Source organism: Podospora bellae-mahoneyi (assembly GCF_035222275.1).
Source record: "Podospora bellae-mahoneyi strain CBS 112042 chromosome 1 map unlocalized CBS112042p_1.3, whole genome shotgun sequence".
Classification (NCBI taxonomy): Eukaryota; Fungi; Ascomycota; class Sordariomycetes; order Sordariales; family Podosporaceae; genus Podospora; species Podospora bellae-mahoneyi.
In genome coordinates this window covers 97,454-119,102 of record NW_026946361.1, presented here as the reverse complement: position 1 = coordinate 119,102, position 21,649 = coordinate 97,454, and the positions used below count along the sequence as shown (strand labels likewise).

General features: G+C 54.0%; 13 protein-coding genes across 13 annotated transcripts; 5 read left to right on the top strand and 8 right to left on the bottom strand.

The window, feature by feature from the left end:
* Positions 1-695: 695 nt before the first annotated feature.
* QC761_100640 (uncharacterized protein) lies at positions 696-2,922 on the bottom strand. Its single transcript, XM_062873314.1, has 3 exons — positions 2,187-2,922; positions 1,983-2,124; positions 696-1,931 (listed from the first exon to the last, which is right to left on the bottom strand). The coding sequence occupies exons 1-3, from the start codon at positions 2,560-2,562 to the stop codon at positions 1,232-1,234; spliced, it is 1,218 nt and encodes a 405-aa protein (XP_062735871.1). The 5' UTR covers positions 2,563-2,922; the 3' UTR covers positions 696-1,231.
* On the top strand, positions 2,910-4,797 carry QC761_100650 (uncharacterized protein). Its single transcript, XM_062873315.1, has 3 exons — positions 2,910-3,322; positions 3,381-3,776; positions 3,834-4,797. The coding sequence occupies exons 1-3, from the start codon at positions 3,161-3,163 to the stop codon at positions 4,470-4,472; spliced, it is 1,197 nt and encodes a 398-aa protein (XP_062735870.1). The 5' UTR covers positions 2,910-3,160; the 3' UTR covers positions 4,473-4,797.
* Positions 4,474-6,557, bottom strand: QC761_100660 (uncharacterized protein). The gene is made up of 2 exons (XM_062873316.1): positions 6,402-6,557; positions 4,474-6,296 (listed from the first exon to the last, which is right to left on the bottom strand). Exons 1-2 carry the CDS (start codon positions 6,511-6,513, stop codon positions 4,840-4,842), a joined length of 1,569 nt encoding a protein of 522 aa, XP_062735869.1. The 5' UTR covers positions 6,514-6,557; the 3' UTR covers positions 4,474-4,839.
* Positions 6,558-6,721: 164 nt separating this feature from the next.
* Positions 6,722-8,646, top strand: SMG1 (Serine/threonine-protein kinase smg1). Its single transcript, XM_062873318.1, has 5 exons — positions 6,722-7,064; positions 7,125-7,196; positions 7,251-7,325; positions 7,397-8,543; positions 8,634-8,646. The coding sequence occupies exons 1-4, from the start codon at positions 7,035-7,037 to the stop codon at positions 7,475-7,477; spliced, it is 258 nt and encodes an 85-aa protein (XP_062735867.1). The 5' UTR covers positions 6,722-7,034; the 3' UTR covers positions 7,478-8,543; positions 8,634-8,646.
* Positions 7,581-8,563, bottom strand: QC761_100670 (uncharacterized protein). Its single transcript, XM_062873317.1, has 2 exons — positions 8,007-8,563; positions 7,581-7,947 (listed from the first exon to the last, which is right to left on the bottom strand). Exons 1-2 carry the CDS (start codon positions 8,317-8,319, stop codon positions 7,712-7,714), a joined length of 549 nt encoding a protein of 182 aa, XP_062735868.1. The 5' UTR covers positions 8,320-8,563; the 3' UTR covers positions 7,581-7,711.
* A 152-nt stretch (positions 8,647-8,798) lies between the features above and the next one.
* QC761_100680 (uncharacterized protein) lies at positions 8,799-10,225 on the bottom strand (the record flags this gene model as incomplete). The annotated part of the gene is made up of 4 exons (XM_062873319.1): positions 8,799-9,386; positions 9,440-9,766; positions 9,817-10,068; positions 10,123-10,225. 4 exons carry the CDS (start codon positions 10,223-10,225, stop codon positions 8,992-8,994), a joined length of 1,077 nt encoding a protein of 358 aa, XP_062735866.1. The 3' UTR covers positions 8,799-8,991.
* Positions 10,226-10,803: 578 nt separating this feature from the next.
* MCA1_1 (Ca(2+)-dependent cysteine protease) lies at positions 10,804-12,491 on the top strand (the record flags this gene model as incomplete). The annotated part of the gene is made up of 3 exons (XM_062872219.1): positions 10,804-11,736; positions 11,799-12,407; positions 12,466-12,491. Exons 1-3 carry the CDS (start codon positions 11,025-11,027, stop codon positions 12,489-12,491), a joined length of 1,347 nt encoding a protein of 448 aa, XP_062735865.1. The 5' UTR covers positions 10,804-11,024.
* On the bottom strand, positions 11,795-13,875 carry QC761_0028820 (uncharacterized protein; the record flags this gene model as incomplete). The annotated part of the gene is made up of 3 exons (XM_062872218.1): positions 12,527-13,875; positions 12,235-12,432; positions 11,795-12,159 (listed from the first exon to the last, which is right to left on the bottom strand). Exons 1-3 carry the CDS (start codon positions 12,633-12,635, stop codon positions 11,795-11,797), a joined length of 672 nt encoding a protein of 223 aa, XP_062735864.1. The 5' UTR covers positions 12,636-13,875.
* A 392-nt stretch (positions 13,876-14,267) lies between these two features.
* On the top strand, positions 14,268-14,495 carry QC761_100698 (uncharacterized protein; the record flags this gene model as incomplete). Its single annotated transcript, XM_062873320.1, has 1 exon — positions 14,268-14,495. One exon carries the CDS (start codon positions 14,268-14,270, stop codon positions 14,493-14,495), a length of 228 nt encoding a protein of 75 aa, XP_062735863.1.
* A 191-nt stretch (positions 14,496-14,686) lies between these two features.
* On the top strand, positions 14,687-17,252 carry QC761_100700 (uncharacterized protein; the record flags this gene model as incomplete). The annotated part of the gene is made up of 4 exons (XM_062873321.1): positions 14,687-15,223; positions 15,284-15,537; positions 15,593-15,676; positions 15,729-17,252. The coding sequence occupies 4 exons, from the start codon at positions 14,687-14,689 to the stop codon at positions 16,834-16,836; spliced, it is 1,983 nt and encodes a 660-aa protein (XP_062735862.1). The 3' UTR covers positions 16,837-17,252.
* A 37-nt stretch (positions 17,253-17,289) lies between these two features.
* On the bottom strand, positions 17,290-19,290 carry QC761_100710 (uncharacterized protein; the record flags this gene model as incomplete). The annotated part of the gene is made up of 3 exons (XM_062873322.1): positions 17,290-18,115; positions 18,170-19,081; positions 19,169-19,290. The coding sequence occupies 3 exons, from the start codon at positions 19,288-19,290 to the stop codon at positions 17,590-17,592; spliced, it is 1,560 nt and encodes a 519-aa protein (XP_062735861.1). The 3' UTR covers positions 17,290-17,589.
* A 760-nt stretch (positions 19,291-20,050) lies between these two features.
* On the bottom strand, positions 20,051-20,351 carry QC761_0028780 (uncharacterized protein; the record flags this gene model as incomplete). Its single annotated transcript, XM_062872217.1, has 2 exons — positions 20,051-20,223; positions 20,288-20,351. 2 exons carry the CDS (start codon positions 20,349-20,351, stop codon positions 20,051-20,053), a joined length of 237 nt encoding a protein of 78 aa, XP_062735860.1.
* Positions 20,352-20,977: 626 nt separating this feature from the next.
* Positions 20,978-21,402, bottom strand: QC761_0028770 (uncharacterized protein; the record flags this gene model as incomplete). Its single annotated transcript, XM_062872216.1, has 2 exons — positions 20,978-21,072; positions 21,270-21,402. 2 exons carry the CDS (start codon positions 21,400-21,402, stop codon positions 20,978-20,980), a joined length of 228 nt encoding a protein of 75 aa, XP_062735859.1.
* Between the last annotated feature and the right edge of the window lie 247 nt (positions 21,403-21,649).

Here is a 21,649-nt window from a genome sequence, read left to right as displayed (position 1 = left end):
AGTCGTCTTGGGCGATGAACCAGTCTGCCTGGTGATGTGCATGCTGGAGGTTGGTTGTCATGGCACGTATTACACCAGAGTTGTATGATTGGTGAATCAGTTTCTTGCGTACGCAAGCCAAAGTGAAAGAGAGGGCATCATGGACTCGCTGATGATTCAGCAGATTCTGACTGACGCCGTACCTGGCCTGAACCGCGAAGCAGCCTTCTCTGATACATAGTACAAGAAATTAGTACGGTATGGGTGAAATAAAACAGCACGAACGGACGGATGAGCCGCTCGGGCTGGAGTAACACCTGTAGCCTGCATCTAGTGCCTCAGGTGCCTGACCACGCCAAAGCAGATGTGCCTGGCCCCAGTCAAAGCTTATTCTGTCCCCCCTTCCCCCCCGCCAATTTGGCCGAACTCCATGTGCCTGAAATACATCAATGGGGTAATAGAGTAATCTGGAAGCCAGCTAGGAAGTCAGTGTCCAACTGTTTTGTATTCTCATCGTCCAACGATGATGATGCCAACTGGATGGGCTCAAGATCGGCTTGAATGTTATAGCCTGTTTTATAAACCAGAAACCCTTGTGGCTATCATCAGAATATGATGTCACCTGTGTGCGCCTACCGCCGGCACAGCATTGTCGATCAGGTCATGTTCATGCATCATTGCAGGTGTCTGCATGTTGGAAGCCTCTTGAGACACTGTTAAAGCCTAATTCAGTCATCGATCCGTAACTGATTCTTGAATTTGATTCTACCTCTCTGCCAACATAGGTGGGCCGCTCAAGGGCCAGAAATTGATTGTCCTTGAACTAGCAAGCCAGCACCGCTTGTCTTGCAAGTCAATATATTCGTGCCAAGCCGGTCCCACCCTCTCGCCGAACGGCCAGCCGGAGTCTCACAGGCACTCCCAACGGCTTCCAGTCAAACGAAACGATTTCCTTGTATGTAAATCAACGCTTCTGGTATCTATTTCCGCTTCCCATTTTATAAGTCCTTCCGCCCATGCCACCCAAATGCTTCATCTACGGACAATCTCATACGCGCTGATCAACGCATCATGATGTTGGGAGAAAAAAGAGATGCAGTTTGTCACCCTTTCCAACAAAAGTCACACTGACGTTATCAACCGCTTCTCTCAGAATACAAAATCAATAAACGCCCTTCCCATGCAACTCTGATATGTGTTTCCTACACTGCCGCCCCAAAAGCCAAACAACCAAACCGCATTCATGACTTGATCAGGGACGCATCGGCGCCTGTTGTTTATACTGCATCCTTCTCACCGACATCCACATGGACTTGCGATCATGGGATCTCGTCTTTGGATTGTACCACGACAAGACGTCAATCACCAGGTACCCCCTCGACGTCTCGATCTCGACAAGACCTGAGACGGCGAAGCAACCGCGAGGTGGATCAGGTCGAATCGGCTTCCACACCTTGGTGTACGTCTTCATAAACTCCTCCCAAGGCTTCAGGCCAACCAGAGACTGGACCTTTTCTTGACCGACAAACTTTTCTGGGTTGCCATTGTGTTCGGCCGGCGGTCTATTGGGAATGCTCATAGGCTTATCCCTGGATGGGCCAGGTGGTGTGTTGGGGGTTGGTGAGATCGACCTAGGATCGTTGACGTCTTCCGGCCGTTTTGTTGCTTGTGCCCGGATACGCTCCAAAGCCTTTTGAACGTCAGAGCTGTGATTTGTTGGGAGCGGCAAAGGTCCTGCGCTGACAGGACGGTCTGGAGGGTGGGTTGAACTGTCGCCTTCAAACCCAAAGAATTGCGCAACCGAAGAGAACTGACGGCCAACGAGTGCCTTTCCAAGCGCCCAGGTCGACAGCGCCATGGGCTTTGGCCATAGGACGCGCTCTAGAAGTTTCACTGTCGCTGACTCAACCTCTGTTTCCGCAATGGCGATCACTTCATCCGTAATCAACAGGCTGCTGAGAGTCAGTGGTCAACTCTTGGCGGTTCGTGACAAGGTACCATACCCTTTGCGCGTGTACACAGGCGGTGCCCTGTATGGGAAATCAATATCCATCCAGTACCTCCTCACTTTCATATCTTTCCCAACCTTCCATGTTAAGGCGGGGTTCTTTTCAGCGGCATCACAGACCATTTGAACAGTGTCCCCTAAGCAAACAATAGTCAGGAAACGAGGGCCGGTAAATGATGCAACGTGATTTGCCACTTACTCCTGATTTGGTCCAACCTCTCCTTGTCTTTGGATAGCCGCACAAACTCCCTCCATTCCGGATCTTTCCCAGAGTATGGCTGCGGTTCGTGTCGCTCCGTTGTCAAGGGAAACGGAATGAATATGTCGACAGCCTCTTCTTCTTCCGGCATGCTTTCCATCAATTCCTGGTTTTCCAGCACCTTCACAAGCGGGCCCGCCACGCATATCTCAAAGAATTGGTAGATAAGGACTGTCTTGATGGCAAAGGTAACAAGCCGGAGCCGCCTCCTGTGCCTGAGCCGTACTCTTTCGATTTTGATCACTTGGCCGGTTGGTACTTTGGTCAAGACCTTGGGGAACCGGAGCACCGAAGACGGCCTGAAGAGGCGCGACATGATGCCGCGGATGGTGGCACGCCCCACTGGCGGCCTGAAAAGGCACGATAGAGTCGAAAGGCCGCAAGCAAGACTACCAGGTAGCCAGCCGGTCGGTCGGCGACGTTCGGAGTGTTGCGCTGCGCTTGTTCTTTGGTGTTCTGCCGACTTGGCGAGTTGAGGATTGCGCGACGCAATCAGCCCGTAAATGCGACTTGAAACCGTGAGGCCGCTGAATACTGGTAAAATCTAGAAGCTGAGATAGTTTGGGAGTAGACTGCTAGTGAAAGCTGAATTTCGGCCGGTTTCGGCTCCTGTGTCGTCGATGTCGAGACCTGGCTGGGTACGGAGTACTACGTTAAAGACTTGAAGAGGTCTGGCGGCAGGCTCAGTGGCAGTTCGCAGCGCGCATCATGGCCCGGCATGCCATAAAGTGGGGCCCGTCTACCGCACGGACCATACGCCTCCCAACTGCTGCGCCAGCCATTCGTAACTGGCAGGGGTCGACAACAGCTCCAACGTCAATCAAGCAAGAAACAACGACAGCATCCAACACTCTACACGCATTCAACTCGCTGCCATCAAGACACCAACTCGCTATCCAACCCGTTTCACTACCATGAGGCTCCTCGCTGGCCTCACAGCAGCGGCTCTGTCTGGGCTTGCGGCGGCCGCGAGCCAGCAGACTGCCGATGTCTACATTTTGACGGCCAACCAACAGAGCTCGAGCGAAACACCAAGCATCCCCAAGGAGGTCGCGCGTCACATATTGCTTCAGAGAGTGCGTGGTTGATACCCACCATTACTTCTCTCGCTGGACCATGCTAACTCTGTTCCAGGCATCGAGACAACCATACGGCAGTGACCTGCGCGACATCCCTAGCTCAACCGACACTGAGACCGCTGTCAGCCACATCGCGAGATTCGGCACCGGCCCGGAGCCCCTCTTCTCACAGTCCGACAAGACCAATGTCCCACAACTAGTTGTCATTCTCGAAGGCGTTACATACCAGCAGAGCCATGATCTCAAGGACGCCCTTTCACAGGCAGGCCATCCTGCTGCGTTCCGCGTCTCAGACGCCCCCTCGGCTGCCGCCAACAAGAATCTCATGACGCTTTTCCGGCAGTTGGGATCCGCTCCTTCCCAGCCTTGCGACTTGGCCCACGCCCTCAATCCTGCCAATGAGGAATGCTGGAGTGGTGTTTCCTCGGTGGTCAACTATGACCTACAAAAAGTAGGGTCTCATCAATGCGGTCGTTGTGCTAGGACATGTACTAATCAATGGCTACAGGCTTCCTCCACCTACTCGGCCCTTCTCGCCTCCCTTCCTCAGATCAACAAGCTGGTGGCCGCTTCCGATCTCGAGGTGACCCTCCTAGTTCTCCCCGATTCTACCCGTTCCTCCAAGATCAACTCGTGGTCCACCCTTGCCGTCAACCCCACCAACAACCGCCGTCGTGACTTTGGAGAAAGGGTCATCACCGACAGCACCGTTGTTTGGCCGGCTCCTTCCACCCCGACCCGTTCCGCAAAGGTCAACATCCAGAAGAAGGCCATCCCTGCCTGCTTCCTTTCTTTGGACGCCTGTAAGGAGGCCACCAATGACTGCTCTGGCCACGGGACATGTGTCAATAAGTTTGGCACCGGCAACGCCACCTTGTCTGATGCCAGGGCATGCTTTGCCTGCAAGTGCATGGCCACCGTCGTCCGCCGCGGCGACGAACCTGGCACCTCGGGCAAGAAGACTGCCCACTGGGGCGGCAACATGTGCCAGAAGAAGGACGTCAGCGTGCCATTCTGGTTGATCACTAGTTTCACCATTACCATTGTTGGTGCCGTTACTTTTGCCATTGGCCTGCTGTTTAGCGTCGGTCAGGAACAGCTGCCGGGTGTCATTGGTGCTGGTGTGAGCAGGGGGGCGTCCAAATAATGGATGCAAGAAGGGGAGATTAATGCTTAGGGGGTTGTTGCGGAGGGTGTTGGAAGATGTATGTTTTACTGGTGTTGGAACTGGGTTTTTGCTGCACACGCGCAATTGGGCGCGGTTATTCACGGTTTTTACGGGGTACATGACACGAGGGCGGAGACTGTATTGTTGGGATTGGTAGTGTTGGCTGCGATGAGGGCTCAAGTGTATCATACTGGTCTTTTTCTTTTTAGAATCAGTTTACATGGCGTTGGCATTGGTATGTACCTAGGGCTTGTTTATTGTATTGTTTTTGTTTTGGAAGAAAGCAACGACGGTGTCTTTCATTATTGGTTTCTCAATATGCAGAAGTGGAAGCGTATCTGTAGTACTAGTCCATCATCTCATCATCATCCTGTGGTTTCCGGGTGGGTGTCCCGAAGCTCTCGAGACCTCGTTCCATGGGCATGTCTCCTGCCAGGCCTGGAGGGAGAGGACGTAACGGGGACTGTCCCACTGCGCTGCCGCTGATGCTCTCCTGCACCAATTTGGCGACATCGCCTGGCACAACAGGGGATACACCATCACCGCCGTTTGCAGCCCCAGCAACAACAGCCTGGTATTTTGCCCCCGCCTGGTTCAGGATTTCTTGTACCTCCTTCTCACGCTTCTCAATCTCCTCCCTTTCCTTTTCCAAACTCTGAACGACGACCTGCTTCTGCTTGAACTCAAGCTCCAAGCCCTGGACAATATCGTTCATCCTCTTGAGAACCTCGTTCAGCTTGGGCAGCGGTTTCATCCTCGGCACCGCATCGCCAGCTATGTTTTCCTCACCCTCCTCCGGTTTGTGCAAGCCGTCCATTCCTGCTCTCCGCTGCGCGGCTTCGTAGGCAGCTCGCCTCTCTGCCTCGCTGTCGTCCGACTCGGCGTCTGATTCGGCCGCGTTGATCAGCTCTGCAATTTCTGCTCGGTGCCGTCTTGCAGCATCTCGCTCTGCCTTTTTGCCCAAAGCCAAAGGGTCGTCCTGAACATAGTCATCGTAGCCTTCGCCGAGATCTTCGTCTTCTCTTATTAATCGCGTGTCAGACTTCTTTTTCTTTTGGGAGGGGATGACCACCCGGGAGGATTGCTGGGGAAATTCCGAGTCGGAGCCGGAGTCGAGGGAGACGAAATCGGCCACGACGCCTTCACGGGCTAACCGGGCTCGTCGGTCTTTGCGCTCGCGGATTTCGGCTGCGCTCAGCACGTGTGCCGCTGCTGCTGGGCCTTGCGAGACCAGGTCGGTGGATGAAGCGGCTTGAACAACGAGGGCACCGTCAAGCTCAGATGGGTCAAGGTCCATGGCATCGACATCGTCGACAATTTGGACGTTTGCAGGTGTTGCCGGCGTGGAGGATTGCAGCTCTTCAAGATACTTCTTGCTGTATTTTGGCCGGTCTTCGTCGCCGCCGCCAAACCTCATGGGCAGAGTACCCGCGAGATTTTGGAGTGAGGCGGATCTTCGGAAGGCATTGTTTTCCAGCGCGCGCTGACCCAGTGTCTTTTTGGGCGTGAATGGCTTCTCGCCTGCTGATGGTTCATCGGCCCCGGCCTCTTCGGCGCCCCCAAAAGAGAGCCGTGACGCTGCCGTTGGTCGTTTCTTTTGTTTTGTTGACCCAGCCCGACCCAGGGCCGGCCGAACCACCACTGGCGCGCCAGAGTCGGCGTCCTCGTCATCTCCAGTGGTTGTCGCCGTTGACAGCGCGCGAGCGGTACCGCTGTCCTCGTCGGCGGCATGGACGCTTTTTCGTAGGGCCGACGATTTGGCTGGTTTCGATCGGAACTTGATGCGCGCGGGGGCAGTTGGTTCTGGCGGCAGCGCATCAGCTTGCTTGCTCTTCTTTTGGGTATCAGCAAAAGAGGCTTTCAGCTGCTTGGCAGAGGGAATGTCGCGATAGACAGGCATGTACTTACCAGATGCTTTCTGCTCGTCCGTCCCGTTGGATTTTGATGGGCTCAAGTCATCTACATCGTAGTCAAAAGTCTGGATAACGCGCGCTTTGCGCTTGGAGGCAAAGGTGCTCATGTTGCCGAGTTTTGGTTGTTTGATGATGACCGAAGATGGTTTTGGCTGCGACCCGCGATCAAGATGTCAACGGCAGTGGGCGGGTCCACCTTGGCGTGAGGTGTCTGACCAATCACAAGTGTGGAGTGCTAACACTTACACCGGAAGTCAGAATATTGGGGATACTTTGGAATCCAAATTGGCATTTGTTTCTCTTGCATAAAGCTTGACAGATGAGAAGTTTGACATCACTCGATAGCTACTGTTAATGTTTATGCCTCTCTATCTCGAATAGTTTGTATGTGCAAGCCATTTTGTGCCAGGATGCTGTTGTTCAGATCCTGGACCATGAAATCTTATCTTATCGCCCTACACGTGACATTACTTTTGGGCAAGATTTCTGGCTGGAGACGTGAACCACCACGCGCCCTGAGCCACAGAGCTGGAGCCACTTTGAAGACGTGCAGCAGCAGCAACCCCATCAATCGCCAATCGCAGAACAGCTTGTTGCGCAAAACACAACACCACATCAAAACGTCAAGATGGCTCCCGCGCAACCAGAACTCAAGAAGGTATGGCTCTTATGCCCTATGGTTTCTTTCAGGGCTGTACGCTAACATGTTCTACACAAGTATCTTGACAAGCGTCTCTTCGTCCAGCTCAACGGCAGCCGCAAGGTCATTGGCGTCCTGCGCGGATACGATGTATGGTCCCCGTTTTCCCACGTTACGATTGCCGTTCTGACGACGTCGAAATAGGTCTTTTTAAACATTGTAATGGACGATGCGGTCGAGGAGAAGGATGGCGGTGAGAAGGTCAAGCTCGGCATGGTGGTATGTCTCCGGCCCGCTGAACTTTTGGCGTATCTATGTTGGGTTGGCTAATTTGTCATTCGGGTTGACAGGTCATTCGCGGAAACTCAGTTGTCATGCTTGAAGCGCTCGAGAGAATCGGCGGCGACGACAGGGGAGGACACCGCGGCTAAGCACCCTCAGATTCGATCCTTTGCACGAATAAAGTCACGGCGACGTCGGGCAGTAATTATTTCGTTATCGCATCACTTTTGATATCGGACAATTGTGGGAATAGGCTATTGTATTTTGGGCAGAGGGGTCTGGCGTTATATCATTTGAGAAAGAAGAGAATCGGAAGCAAGGACGGTTTAGGGCGAATGGAAAGGAGAAAAAAACGAGATACCCCATCACCGACGCGTCCTTCCTCAACGGGTCTCCTCATCAGGCTTCGGGTGCTCCCAGGTCTTTTCGTCGTACCCCTCCATCATCTCTCCGCCATACGCCTTGACCCATCCTCGGATTCCACCCACCATCACCTGCGTGGTCATCTCCACCGAGCACCCCGAGTCAGATTCGTAGTCGGAACCAGACCCGTCAGAAACAGAATTGATATAGTCCTGCATCCAAGCGGCGCATCTTGGTCCTCGGCCGTTGGAGGAGCCTGGCCACGGCGGTTAGCCTCGGACAGGCGGATGCAGTGAAAAAGAGGGCAACACTCACCACAATAGAAGACTATCCTCTTGATACCCGCCTGTTTGCACAAATCATAGAGCATCGCTCTCATCAAGTAGAAACTGTGAGCCGGAATGTTCAGGGACCCCTGGATGGTTCCTCCGATGCAGTCTGTTCGCCGGGTGTCGACCAACAGGAACTCACGGGGTTGAGACTGGTCTCGGTCTTGAAGAAGCCGGGCGACCTCAGACCAGGTTATCTTGACCGGTGAAGAACTGGGCTCTGGAAAAGCTGACCACCACGGTGTCCCGTCTTCCCGCCGGGCCATTTTGAGGCAATGTTCGTGGACGTGGACTCCCATTGCTCCGTTGTGTGGTGTGCAACCGCCCTGATTTCACCTCACTGAATGCCAAAAACTTCCGGCTGAAAAGTACGACTAGGGGAAAGATAATGTTTGGTCCAGAAGCCAGGTCGATGACTGAGATGTGTATATATGTCTGCAACCGTCTGATATCCAGATTGCAACCTACCAAACACGGCCTGGCAGTCTCGCTCCGAAAATGCCGATGTAAGAGTCTTGATAAGGTGAGCCACACCGGTTGCTGACATTGCTCAATACTATTTACCTAGTATTTTACCAGGGTCTCATTATCCAAATATCTGAAACCGACACAGGCTTGATTCTCCTGGCGATTTAACCGGACGTACAAGTATGGTGAAATAGCCTGCTTATGTTATGACGTCTCATTGCTGAAAATGGGTAGACATGGAATACCTACTCCCGTATCTTTTCCAAGTCGCCAAAGTAGATTCTGTACTAATAGCATGCTATGTGTGTGTTGGTGCTCTAGTTCTTTTGCCTTTATGGTCTATTGCTACCACTGGCCGGGTACATGTACTACAAGCGGCACGCATCATCACAGCACCATAGTCAACATGGGTCCTAGATGCAGTGTCATGACCAAACGCTTCGATTTTTGCTGTTTACGCAACTCTTGCAGTCTCAGACGCTAAACACTAGACGACCAGATATCTAGTCCTCGTCATAGTAGGCCTCCTCATATTCCTCCTGGTACTCTTGTCTCGCTTCCTCGAGCTCTTCCAAGTCACTACTGCTGGCACTGCTCGAAGCGGCATCTTCCAGAGCCTCCTCATAAGCTTCACGAGCTTCCTTGAGCGACTCGCGATCACTGCTGTCAATCTCCTCGCCGTATGCGTTATGGGTAGGGATGTGACCAGGTGGGACATCGCCGTATCCAGCGGGCTCATCATAAGCAGCCGGGGGGGGAGCTGGATTCTCGTCGCCATAGTAGTAATTGTTGGTCACATACGTGGGGCCATCAGCAGGAGCGGCGGCGGCGGCGGCAGCAGCAGCAGGAGCATAGCCACCCGAGTTGCCGCCATGATCAGAGTCAGAGTCGGAGTCATCTAGAACAGAGTCAGTCGGACGCCTTGATTGTTACGTGGAAGGGGATACTGACTGAGGGCATTAGCCAGCAAAGCACCACCAATGGCTCCGGCAGCGACACCACCGGCGATGGCCATCGCGTTGCTGCCCTTCTTCTCCTTGTGTTCGCCTTGGGCATACGGGGGGGCACCATATCCTTGAGGCTGGTAGCCACCGCCGCCATACCCAGCGGGGGGCGCATAACCACCACCGCCATACCCAGCGGGGGACGCATATGCCTGGTGTCCACCATAGCCTCCCGAACCATGGGCACGAGTGCCGTCAGAGCCATGACCTGCAGCGTCATAAGCCGGCGCCTCCCACTGGGTACGGCCCGTAGCCTCCTCGGCATCTGCTTCCGCTGTTAGTCACTGTAAACAAGGCACAATAGCGGGGCGAGGAACTCCATACAGTACCAGCGCTGGTAACGGTCATCCCAGCGAGGAACCCAGCCGGAGGGGATGGGCGGCTTGTCCGTAGGGGGTTGGTAGGGCGGCGGCGGGCGTGGGCCTACATTTTGGGGAGGGGCAAAGTCACGGTTCTGCTGTTCGTGCTGAGGAGGAGGGCTCGAGTAGCTTTGATGCTGCTGGTGCTGGGGAGGTGGATAATGGGGGTTGGGGGAGGGACTGCCGTATCCCTGATTTTGAGGGGGAGGATAGTTTCCTGACGTTGGTTGTCAGCAGCTGGGCATCTCATACTACTTGGCTCAGAACCGACCGCCGCTGGGAGTGGGAGGCTTCTCCTCCTTCTTGTCGGACCCCAATCCAAGACTTTTGAAGTCCTGTTCGAGATCCTTTGCGAGCTTCTTGAAGAAGGACATGATGGGCTATACGGGTTGGGCCGATGGACTACTAGTCTGGTGACCTCTAAAGTCCCAAAAATGAGAAGAAAAAAGAAGACGGGGGTCAGAAACGACAGCGGCGACTTCTATCTTTCTCACTACGACAGGGGAGGCAGGCTACATTGGCCGGAACGTGACGGGTTTGATGAACCCCCCAGGCGGCCTCCGTTATGCCCCTCAATGGGTGTTGGCATGCGGACCCCTCATTTTCCATCCCCACTCTTTGTGGCATCAAGGTATCGCTCTCCATGCTCCTATACAAAAGGCCAGTTTGCGACCAAAGCACAAAGCTGAGGGTCGGCCATCATGCAGCCAAGGGGAGCAATGGACGTTTTGTTTCCGCGAGTTTGACGATGAAGACGAGACCACATCATGCACATGTAGCGATAGCCCAATGGGCGCGGCGCCTTGTAAGGCTAGGCGCGTGCCGATTCGCTAAGGGCACTCGATCGGGCCCCATTGCGCGGCCCATGGGGGTGGGGTCCACCTATGCTGGGCAGAAGCTCTTTGATAAATGCCCCGCCATCGCATCCGAGTAGCCGTGCCTGATGGAAGGAATGCCCCTCGTCATTGCGCCGGGCAGTGAGGCAACCCGCAACTGCGCTGACCCGTTACTGCCACACCTGAGCTGAGCTGACCCACTGCCATTATTCAAGAAGCAAACTCCCAAAACAGTTTCTCTCTTGCTTTTCTCCCCGATATCTCTCTTTGAAACTGCCCTAACTGTCTCTGTCCCTTTCCAGTTCGTCCCCTTCGTTGAAGTATCCAAGAACAAAACATGTCGTACGGAGGTTATCCCGGCCAAGGTTACGGTCCCAGCGGCGGCGGCGGCGGCGGATATCAGCAAAGTCCCCCTCCTCAGGGTTATGGACAGTATCCCCCTCCTCAACAAGGTTACGGCCAGCCGCCTCCTCAACACCACCAGCAAGGCTACGGCCAGCCTCCTCAGCACGGCGGATATCAGCAAGGCGGGTACCAGCAGGGAGGATATCAGCAAGGAGGCTACCAGCAGCAGCACGGCGGATACCAGCCGCCTCAGCAGCAACAATACTACCAACCTCCTCAGCATCCTCCCCCGCCGCATCTCGACTCCTACGGCTACCCAACTGCCGGTGGTGGATATGGCGGACACCGTGGGCAGTCGACGCGGGCCGGCCCGCCTCCTCCTTCGGGCCACCAAGAGTTCGGCCACGGAGCCCCCCCCGGCTATACCTTCCAGTACTCCAACTGCACAGGAAAGAGGCGTGCGCTCTTGATCGGTATCAACTATTTCGGCCAGGAAGGCGAATTGCGCGGCTGCATCAACGACACCAAGAACCTTTCTCAATACTTGATCGAGAACCACGGATACAAGCGCGAGGATATGGTCATCTTGACCGATGACCAGACCAACCCCGTGATGCAACCGACCAAGCAAAACATCATCAACGCCATGGGCTGGCTCGTGGCGAATGCCCAGCCCAACGATGCGCTCTTCCTGCACTTCTCTGGTGGGTTGCGTCTCGCTTGCTTGACAATGACATTCAGGTGCTGACATGGGGTGTGACACTAGGCCACGGCGGTCAAACCGAGGACCATGATGGCGACGAGGAGGATGGACACGATGAGGTTATTTACCCTGTCGACTTCAAGGAGAACGGCCATATTGTGGACGACGAGATCCACTTCCACGTTGTGAAGCCCCTGGTCGAAGGCGTCCGGCTGACGGCCATTTTCGACTCGTGCCACTCTGGCTCTGTGCTTGATCTTCCATATGTCTACAACACCAAGGGTCTTCTCAAGGAGCCCAACCTGGCCAAGGAAGCCGGCGCGGGCTTGCTGTCGGCGGTGGGTGCGTATGCCCGTGGCGACATGGCGTCCGTGGCCACCAGCATATTCGGTCTCGCAAAGAGTGCCTTCAAGGGCAACGACGCCTATGAGCACACCAAGCGCACCAAGACCTCACCCGCCGATGTTATCATGTGGAGCGGCAGCAAGGACGATCAGACCTCGGCCGATGCCACCATCAACTCTCAAGCCACGGGTGCTATGTCCCATGCCTTCATCTCTGCTCTCAAGGCCAACCCCCAGCAGAGCTATGTCGAGCTTTTGAACAACATTCGCGATATCCTTGAGCGGGACTACTCGCAAAAGCCCCAGCTTTCGTGCAGTCACCCTCTGGGTAAGTGTTTTGACGCTTGGTAATCCTGCAGACGACTTGATGCTGATCGATTCTTTAGATACCAGCCTTCTGTTTGTCATGTAAGCGTCGAACAAGTATCAAGAAGTTACCTCACTCACGTGGGCTCGCATATGTGCCGATATCTGTCCCCCTAGCCTGATTTAATAGAATCTTTTGGAAACCAGCACTCACGCGCGCTCCCACGCGTGTTTCGGTCGAGTGCCACATGTGTCTGGTTGCAGATGAATACCTGAGAAAATCTGCCGAGAACACAACGTTCGGTTCTTCAATTATCCAGTCGAGTCATCGGGGAAGAATAAGCGCACGTGGTGGTCATTTTTCTGACAGCTTTCTGGACGGGGGAAATTGCCTACAATTACCAATGTGAAGATCTTGTCCGAACCGCTTCGGACAGTGACTAAGATGCAGATGAACCCCTGAACCTCGGCGCCTCGGGCCATCAGAGTCGACAGTTAACGAGAGCGATGGCCAACGGTTCGTGGTGTGCTTGCATCATCATGAAGGGACGTCGGTTGTTTTTGGTGATAACAAATGCAGGAAATATTGAGAATTTGCATCGTGTTTGACTCTCTTGGAAACGCGGCAGCGGCACCTCCCATTGTTTTGATGCGGGTTTCTTCTCCCCTGCATCCATCTCACGAGTCGGCAGCCAATTGACCGAGCAATAGGCCCGGTTTTGGTAGGGGGATTACTTTTCACCTTGCACGGTGAGCTCTCGAGTTTCTGATATGAAATTGACCTGTCAATTATCACAATATGCACAAACACCATGCCTCGCTTCCGAGACCTGTATGTCACGCCGGGTTGGATCCGAGAGGCAAAGCTGCTTCCCCAGAAAGAAAAGAAAGAAAAGGCCAGGGAAGCGACAATCGAGAGGGGAAGAGGAGCATCTCGATCCCAAGTCATCCAGACGTCATCGTAATAATGGTCCCAGAGAATCGCCGGCCAAGAGCTGAAAGTCGGATCAGGAAGATGATCGGAATGTTTTTTTTTTGGATTGCTGTTATCCATGCGGAAGAGGTTGCCAAAAAGAAAAAGAAAAAGGGAAGTGCCCGAGTTCGCCGAAGCCCCCTGGCCGACGATCATTGGACAGGGCCTCATGTGGGTGCATGGTAGGTAATCGGGTGGGGGAAAGGAAGTTGCCGCAGTTTGGTGTTTTGTTTTCTTTCCAACCCATGAGAGCATTTTCCGGCCGAGAAAAAGAATCACTTTGCATGCATAATTATTGAAGCACGAAACCTGAATGGGATCCTCAGTCAAAATGTAGGGCAGCCCGCCTCCCGACGGGCGGATGATGATACCTGCAGTTTCACTGACAACTTGACAGATGCTCGATGCTGTGACATCCCGCGCAAATCCATTGGATGCCAGACCCGGCAATCACGATATGGAGATCGACGCAGGCTGCATCTGGCCGAGCTCTTGCGCGGCAGGCAAGGAAAGAAGCTTATTCGCTCTTCGTCGATACCAGCACTCAAATCCAGATTCCGTGAGACTTGTCAAAGCCGTTGTAACGGCAGGCTGTCTCGTGAGCAGGCATGATCCCGTGTTAGCTTTGGATGAGGGGGCCCGTTGGATGAACTGTCATGGCCAGTATGGAATCGGTGTTACTATCATGTCAGAAAGTGCAACAATCTGAAGCTGACACGGCCTAGCAGCCCAAAAACCTCATGGCAGCTCGTCTTGCATTCCACAAAGGCACGACGCAGGGGAGAAGCACCTGGTGATCTACGTCAAAACATCCCCGCCCCCAGACTTTCGGCCCGGAAACCTGTCTCTGTGGCCTCCCTCACCACCTTCGGGACGCACGCAGTCTGCTCAGAAGTCGTGGTGCGGTAGATGGGAACCATCATTGGCCACGAGGGACCTCCTCATGCGACTCCCCTTGCCCTCGTCACGGCCCATGCGCACCATCCCAAGAAACATGCAGCCCAAGGGCGCCGGGCAGGAACCGTAACATGGCGCAAAAGGGATCGACATGCAACCTTGCCATTATCTGTGAGATACTCGATACCACAATCACATTTTCGATCGCCGAGATTGTCGCGGCCATGCTCCTCTTTGTAAGAGTGATATAGGAGGGACCGCCGCTTCTCTCAGTCCATCTCCGTCTCAGTCGGGAGGTCTCAGGTGGATTTTTCTCTCAGAGCGCTAATCCAACGGGGCCCAACCGAGCACCTCAAACTCGTCATATCTGCTTCTGCTTCAAAAGGCCCCATCACGTTCTTTTCGCCGCCCTCGAGGGCCTTCCCGTCACCATGCTTCTCCCCAGAGAATCTGCAAAACCAACCATGCTGGGCTCCGAGTTTGGCACCACGCCAGACACCAAGCCAGAGGTCCGCCTCAATGCCGTCGGCATCTGGTGGATCGTCTTCGGCGCCGTCTGGACCGCCCTTTTAGCCTGCGGGATGGGATATCTCTACACCAAGCGCAAATCACCAACCGTTCGAATCCGTGGTCTCCCCCTCACATTTGCCGGCCTAATTCTGCTTCATCTCTACTGGATCACGGTTCAGATCGGGTATGCCATTGGACCTCTTGCCCCCGAGATGGCCCAGTTTTGGATCATGAGCATCTGGTATCCCTTTGGCATCGCTCTCTTCCAAGCCGGCAACAGCCAGTTCCTCCATGTTGCCAAAGCCCAGAGCAGATTCGCCCGACCACCCAGCCAGATGAGCAGCCGCTTTGACGAGAAGAAGCAGCAGCCCAAGACGCTATCGAGATGGCAAAAGATCAAGGCTATGGAATACCAGACGAAAATGGCAACCTTGGTCACAGTGGGCATGTCGTGCCAGGTAAATATTTTACCTTTCCTTCATTCCCGAGTTGGGGACGTGAGGCTAACCATGTGCTAGTTCTTGGTCGTCATGATCATCTTCCTCATTTCCCGCAAGTTCCACTCCGATTTTGGCATTCCCGGCACCGAGGTGTACGGGTCTACACCGGGCGAGATTGCCATGAAGCAGGGTCGTGGTTGGGAGTGGTGGCCGTCTCTATTTTGGCAGTTTCTGTGGGCTTGGGTGTTTGCCCCTATTATTCTCTGGCGATCACGCAAGATCCGTGATACCCATGGCTGGCAACTGCAGACCATCGCCTGCTGTCTTGCAGGGTATGGAATTCTTGATACGGAGCACTTCCCAGGGTTACCGCTAACATGGCCCCAGACTTCACGCAGCGCCCATGTGGCTTGTTGCCCTCTATGTTCCCGAGATGGCGCCCGTCAACATGTACTTTATTCCACCCCAATGGTATGCCTCAAGCCCTTGACCATCGGCGACTTGTTACTAACAAGAGTTGCAGGATTGCTGTTTCCATCTTCATTATGGAAATCTTTACTGTGTTTGTTCCCTGCTATGAGGTTCACAAGGATGAGGCTTTGGCCAAGGAGACCTGGAGCATCATCAAGAAGTGGGAGACCAAGGGAAAGTTTGGCTCCGACAAGAGCGTGTCCACCGCCGACTCTACTGTTCCCGGCACCCCTCTGTCCCCCACGTCAACCAAGGTCGGTCGCGAGTCATCTCTCAACTTCGGCGACCCGTGGAAGCAATCGTCCGTGATGGAGAGCGGTGGCGGTGACTTGGCCATCAACTCGATTCCTGATGACCGCATCTTGACCATGGATGCCCTGGTTCATGTTCTCTCCAAGAACCCTGAGCCTCTCCGGCAGTTCTCTGCTCGCCGCGACTTTTCTGGCGAGAATATTGCTTTCTTGACTGCTGTCTCGGAGTGGAAGGCGTCGCTGCACCCTGCTTTCACCAGCAACCGTTTTGAAGCCCCAGACGACGTGGTCCGACAGGCATACACCAAGGCTCTCAAGATTTACTACGAGTTCGTCTCGCCTCAGGATGCCGAATTTCCCCTCAACCTGGCCTTTGAGCAATCCCGGCAGCTGGGTGGTCTATTTGACCGTGCCATCCGCGACCTGCTCGGCGACAGCCGCGCTAACATCAATCCTGTTACCCCCTTCATGTCTGCCGGCGTGCACGACTGGCGGATGCCAGAATCGAGGGGATCCGAGTCAGGCATCATGGTCTCTGTCCACGTCGAGACGGACAAGATGCCTGCCGTTCCTGGTATCGCGGTCGTCCCCAGTTCCGACGGCAAGGGAGAGGAAGAGGGGATCGCCTTGTCGGTCTCTACCAACAGCATGACGAACACATTCCAGGATGTCTATCAGGGTAACATCCCCGAGCTGTTCAACGCGTCGGTGTTTGACGCGGCCGAGAAGAGCATCAAGGAGCTGGTCCTGACAAACACGTGGCCTAAATATGTCCGGGAGCGGAGGAACTCGGAGTCGTCGTCGGCGTCGGGGACCTCGTCGTCCAACAACACCTCTGACACGGACGGGACGCTCAAGTCCAAGAAGAGTTGCAGTTCGAGTTTGTGGAGGTTTCTCAACAAGGGGTGATGATGTCTGTTTTGCTTTTATGACTAGGAGGACGCTGGCACCAGTCTATACTACACATTGTGTTTTCTTGCTTTTCTATTTGCGATAATGTCTGACGACTTTTTGGGGAGCAAACCATTTTACGCAGCGGGGAGCGAGCAGCCTTGATGGCTTTTTGTTGGATGGACGATGAAAAGAGGGGGAAATCGTCGTGGATGGATAGCTTGTTATACCGATAGCGCAAAATGTATAATACCTTGTATTCTTAGTATGAACTACTGATATAGCAAGTAGCAAAAAGCCGTTTTTGGTCAAACTGTTAAACCGGACGACTGAGTAAAAGATTGCCCCTGGCGGCGCATTCATTTGAAATTCCAGTTGATAAAGACTGTTAGTGTTGGGTGGACAAAGAAACCGATTTGAGCTTCGCTCATCGGGCCGAGGTGTGATGGAGGACTAGCTGAAGTATTTGAGGTAGCTTAATATCGGGGCCGTTATCAAACTACTATCCAGAAAAGCAACATATGTATACCCAGCTTTGTCACGAAGTTTAATTTTGAATAAATGTCGACTCACCAAAGCAAACAGATACATAGAACGTAGACTTGGGACTTGTAGTATCCAATTTTTTTAAATTATCCAATATCCCTAATGCCCATTGGGTATTCCAAGTCTATCAAACAGACGGGACTATACCAAAAACACAAACTAAACAAATCAACTCCAATATCTTTCCACCTGGGTATATAATATCATTATGCAGCAACCAGCTTTTTAGTTCTTCAGTGCCCTCTTAACATCATCATCCACTGGCACGGTGACACCGGCGGCACGCTCCAGAGCAGAGATGCCCTTTTCGCCGTTGGAGCCGTCATCGCTCGTCTCGCCGCCACCGTGGGCGAGCTGGACAGTGTTGTGCTTCCTCTTGTGGATCTTGTCGTCGACAAAACGAACGACGGCAAGGAGGAGGCCGATGGCGAGGACGCAGCAGGCCACGGTGAAGCCACGGCGGTAAAAGGGGGAGTCCTCGGAGCGGAAGATTTGCGCACCATAAATACCGGCAGTGTTGGCGCCCATGATGACCATAGCCATGGCCAGAGCGCGGACTTCGGAATCCTCGCAGGTGAGCGACATCCAGGCAATGTTGAGAGGGTGGCTGAAGGTGCCAAAAGTCTGGGTCCAGACGACGCCAAAGTAACGGGCTCCCTGGAGTCTGGGGTGATCGGTGAAGATGCGGTTCAAGACGTAGCCGAACAGATGGCAGGTCATGCCAGCAATGACGGTCTCGCCACGGACATCACTGTTGATAAATGTTAGTAAGAATTCCAAAGAATTCAGAGAGAAGGAAACATACTAGTGATCGGATACCCAGGAGAAAGCCCACGAGGTGGGAATCTGCAGAAAGAGACCGACGGAAGCCATGGCGTTGGCCTGGAGCTTCTTGTAACCGAAACCAGAGATGATGGTGGGAGAGTAGGTGTCAAAAGCGCGCTGAGGACCGTTGTTACAAAGGGTGATGATGACGTGAGACCAGAGGCGCCAGTTGGAGAAGGCTCTCTTGAAGGCATCAATCTTGATAGACTTTTTCTTCTTGCCCTTGGCCGGCTCATCGAGAAGGACACGGGTCTGAAGAATGTGAAGCTCTCTCTTGGTAAATAAGCTGATGCCTGGCAGGAAGGCCGGGCAGGGGTTGCGGAACGAATCGGGGAGGCAGAAACCAAGAATGAAGCCGCAGAGAATGGTGAAGCCACCCATGAGCGCAAACAGCCAAAACCATCCAGCCTTTCCGCCAACACCTCCCATGTGAAGAATACCATAGGCCAACAGCTTGGAAGAAGCCTGGCCAAACTGGTTACCAAAGTAGAAGAACATGACGCGCTTGGCCGTCTCAGCGCGCGTGTACCAGGTCGAGAGCGTCCAGAGACCGCCGGGAATGAAACCAGACTCGGTGATACCAAGCAGCAGACGGGTGGCAATGAAGGACCCATAGCTGTTCTGGAAAGCTTGGAAGGTCGAGACGGTGCCGAAGAGGAAGAGTTGCAGGGTGAGCCACTTGCCGGGGCCGACGCGGTAGAGAATCATGTTGGATGGGATTTCGAAGAGCACGATGCCGAGAGACAGCATCTGCTGACCGACGTTGAACTCATTCTGGGTGATGCCGACATCCTCGAAGAAGCTGTCGGTGATGGCGTTGGAGATGTTTCCACGATCGAGTTGCAGGCAGAAGAAGCCCAGGGTGAGCAGGGGCATAATGATCAGATCGAGCCTAGGTGGGACGGTGTTAGTGGCCGGCTATCTAGGTGTCGTCGGGCAGGTGGGGCGCAGGGGAGCATGCAGTAGTGCCAAAACTTACTTTCTCTTTGCTCGTGCCTCCTCCTCCTTGGTCCAGTCGACGCTGAGAACCAACCCGCTCTCGTCCTCGGTGGGAGGTGGGAACGAGCCCGGGTCAACGGTGGCCTTCTCATCGACACCCATGATGGATAGCGGGCTTTGTGTATGGGCCCTGCCGGCGTGTGTTGTGAGTGATGTAGAACTTGGGGTTGTGGGTGATGAGTTGGGAGTATCGGCAGTCGGGATACCCACTCACAAAAGACACACAACCACTGGTTCTATCTGGATGGAGAGCAAAGGAATGCCGATGGGACCTGGCCTTATAACCAGCTCGACCAATGTCGCCAAGTAAATCAGCTTCTCTTTTGCTCAAGGTTTTCTTCGCTGCTCTCCAACCCCTTCCCCATGTGCCCGAGGGCATCCCGCAGGCAGGCGGAAAAGCCCAGAACGACAAGGGCAACGAGAGCGGAGCAGCCGCGCAGGATTTCCCTCTGTCTACCGTGGCTGCATCTGCGGTTCTGCACTCTGGACTGGGCCGAAGAGCTGGTGGGCGTCACTGGTGTGGATGGCGTTGATGGTGAAATGCCCCGCGGTGAGCACGCAATACGCCATTGTGGGCGACTGCGCGGGGAGGCGAACTTGATAGGCGGTCGACCATAAAGACTCCAGAGGGCCTTCGGGTCTTGGCTATCCCGCTTCTTCCCCGATCAAACCGACGGTAGCGGGCAGCCCTTGGCCGGCCTGCATTGTTTGCTACGAATTTTCCGACAAGATGCTGACCGTTATCACCAGATTCCACCATTTGTGTTTTTTTGACTGACGTTGCTGAGAGCCCGAGTCCACCGCTATCTCGCGCCCAGCCCTTCTATCCCAGGAATGGCGTCATGACAGCCTCTTATTCGGTTCAGTGGGGGTTGCCCGCCACAGCTACCAAAAAAGACAAACTTTGGGGTTTGACATTGGTTCTCGATGGCCGCCAAGTCGTTGTGGCTGTTGAGGCTTCATGCTCGACCGGGTTCGGAGCGCGGAGCCAGCCAATCCAGGTCTTGGGTTCTTGGTGTTCTTGGTGGTCTTGGCCTGTCGTGATTTAGCCAAGACTACTTGGCTGCAACTACACATGGCTGACTACCTTACTACAGACGACCGACACGCTTTCCGTCAGAAATTCCAAATATTGGCCGTAGGATCGCTGCCAGCTCACACATTGGCTTGATAAGAATGTCTTTTTTTCTCCTGTGTGCCCATTTTCAATCAGTCTGACGTGCGAATTGGTAGAACAAAGAGAGTCCACATCTGTCCTAGTTCAAGTTGAGGTGCATAGTCAAGGTTAGGTATTCAACATCCCACCCCAGCTGGACCCTGAATTTGCTAGTGTAGTGTTGGTTTCATTTACCTTGGAGTGCCGACCTAGACTGTTTTTTCGATCTCTCGGGTCTGTTTGGATGAGGTTGGTCTCGCCTCACCCACGAACTGTCAGCTCGTCGTTCAATAATGGTACGTATGAAAAATGCAGCGGTACATGCTAGCACTCCAATCTGTGGGATCTGCCAGAGGGGCAATGGGAGGGACCCTATCAGAACCTCTCGGATGACTGCCCGCTCCTCGGTCTTCTCCTACTATGGTCATCCGTCACCTGAGCAGGCCCTCGACCGTAAAAGTAACATCGACATGCGATGCAATGGATGGCAGCACAAACTAGCGCAAGCAGCAAAGGCTGCATGCAGCAGCAAGATCTTGCTCACAACATTCTCTCGTCACCCCACAATACCCTGGTGCCATCCTCGCTAGACATTTGGCCACGATCAACGGGATGTGCCGCTTGCCTCCTCAATCACTCACCACGTCGGACCTCGTACGGCGCGGTTGGATTAAGGCCGATGGCCCTTGCTTTGGGGTGCACCGACTTCATCTTGGCAAACCCACGTTCTCACTGCCAAGATGTCACCAACCCTCCTTTGGGACTGGGAGCAAAGAAGGGGGCAACTAAAAGATAGAAACGGCTGAGAGGGCTGATGACCTAGACAAACAAGCAAGCCCTAGGCCTTGGATGGGGGTAATTAGCGGGTGGAAGGGAAGCTTGACTGGGGCTTTCCCCAAGTCTTGGATTGTTTTTTCATACGTACCATTTTCATGGTTCAAGTTGCTTTCTTTGATGAAAGCTGAATTGGCAGCAGCCACGCTGCACGTTGTTTGACACGCCTCCCACGTTTCCTCGTCTGTTGTTCCTAGCTGCGTCGGACTTCCAACAATGGCCATATGTCAGGTTGAAAGTTCCTGAGATGGGACGGGAGCCTTGGGATCTAGACCCCGAATCAAGTAGTCTTCGCACGCGGGACGGAGCTTTCTGCCGAACTGGAGAGATGGAGTGGATTGCTACCTGGATCTTTTCACCGAACCTGACCGGGAGGGCGGCTTCATGCATGCAGAGGACTTGCCGTTCACATTTTCTTCCTGCCTGCAGCTGACTGCCGAGACTGAACCAAGCGCTTGGAGAGAGTATCTG